Source organism: Meriones unguiculatus, chromosome 15 (genome assembly GCF_030254825.1).
Source record: "Meriones unguiculatus strain TT.TT164.6M chromosome 15, Bangor_MerUng_6.1, whole genome shotgun sequence".
Lineage (NCBI taxonomy): Eukaryota > Metazoa > Chordata > Mammalia > Rodentia > Muridae > Meriones > Meriones unguiculatus.
In genome coordinates this window covers 21,817,133-21,818,697 of record NC_083362.1, presented here as the reverse complement: position 1 = coordinate 21,818,697, position 1,565 = coordinate 21,817,133, and the positions used below count along the sequence as shown (strand labels likewise).

The following is a 1,565-nucleotide window of genomic DNA, read 5'->3' as shown; positions in this document are numbered from 1 at the left end:
GACTTTTTGAAGGACACGTGTAACTCTGGTTGGGCTTTAAGGTTTCAAAGGCCCACAACTTTCTGATTTAAGGTCTCCCTCTGCCTACAAGTTGCAGATAAAGAAGTAACCTCTCAGATCCACCATCATCAACTCTTATTTTTTAAAACTCTAAGCCAGAATGAAACAATTTCTTTTATAATTTACCTTGGTGACGATGTTTTAGCACAGTAGTAGAAAAGCAAACAAAACATCACCAATTACTGAAATAAGTTTTAAACATACAAGTTAGATTGGTATTCCCATGTTAATCATTGTTGCATTTAACCATATCTCAGAGTAGAGGAAACTAAATTATAATCAATACTTAACTTCTATCATTTACAATGAATAATCATGATAACCATTTAATAGCTCTTCACTGATTTCTAGAACTCAGTGATCTCCAGTATTTTCTTTCTTGTTGATAAGTCACAGTGATGACAGAAAATTTCTCTCTCTTTCTATTCTAGTAACATGCTTTTATTCCACACGACATTTTTAATTAGACCGTTGAATATAAATATCAAAATTACTTAAATTTTTGTTAATTAATGTATAATTTCTTTATAAATCATGGTGGGACAGTTTACCTTGTCAGGTTAACTCTCATGATTTACTTTCTTGATTCTGTAGACATGGTACTACTATTTTTAGCATAAACATAATGTGTAATAGCTAAGCATATATATAGACTTCTGATACCTATTATTTGTGTTTTGTTAAATGTGTAGCGAAGATTTCGCTTTTCCCCCTCGCGGCCGCCATCTTCCAGGCGTGACCGTCCGTGACCAGGCGTGACCGTCTGTGACCGCTGCGACCATGACCAACACCAAGGGCAAGAGGCGGGGGACCCGCTACATGTTCTCGCGGCCCTTCCGCAAGCACGGCGTGGTGCCGCTGGCCACCTACATGCGCATCTACAAGAAAGGCGACATCGTGGACATCAAGGGCATGGGCACGGTGCAGAAGGGCATGCCGCACAAGTGCTACCACGGGAAGACGGGGCGCGTGTACAACGTGACGCAGCACGCCGTGGGCATCATCATCAACAAGCAGGTCAAGGGCCGCATCCTGGCCAAGCGCATCAACGTGCTCATCGAGCACGTGAAACACTCCAAGAGCCGCGACAGCTTCCTGCGCCGCGTCAAGGAGAACGAGCAGAGCAAGTGCGAGGCCCGCGAGCGCGGAACGTGGGTGCAGCTCAAGCGCCAGCCGGCGCCGCCCCGCGACGCGCACTTCGTGAGGACCAACGGGAAGGAGCCCGAGCTGCTGGAGCCCATCCCCTACAAGTTCATGGCCTGACACGCGTGTCCGCGCCCGGGGACCCCGTCACCGTCCCCTGCGAGCTCATGACACGCGTGTTTCCCGGGGAACCCGGGATCCCGAGTAAAAAGCCTCCCGTGGGCCCTGTCCCCTATTCAGCGCCTGGAGAGCAAATAAAGAGTCTAAATGTGAAAAAAAAAAAGATTTCAACATGGACTACACAAGCCAGTCTTCAACTCCTGAAACACACCTAAAAGAGGAATGAGAGCTCCATCTCCACA

General features: G+C 46.6%; 1 protein-coding gene across 1 annotated transcript; it reads left to right on the top strand.

Moving 5' to 3' along the window:
* Positions 1–775: 775 nt before the first annotated feature.
* Positions 776–1,355, top strand: LOC110540694 (large ribosomal subunit protein eL21). Its single transcript, XM_021627447.2, has one exon. It carries the CDS (start codon positions 841–843, stop codon positions 1,321–1,323), a length of 483 nt encoding a protein of 160 aa, XP_021483122.1. The 5' UTR covers positions 776–840; the 3' UTR covers positions 1,324–1,355.
* The last annotated feature ends 210 nt before the right edge of the window (positions 1,356–1,565 follow it).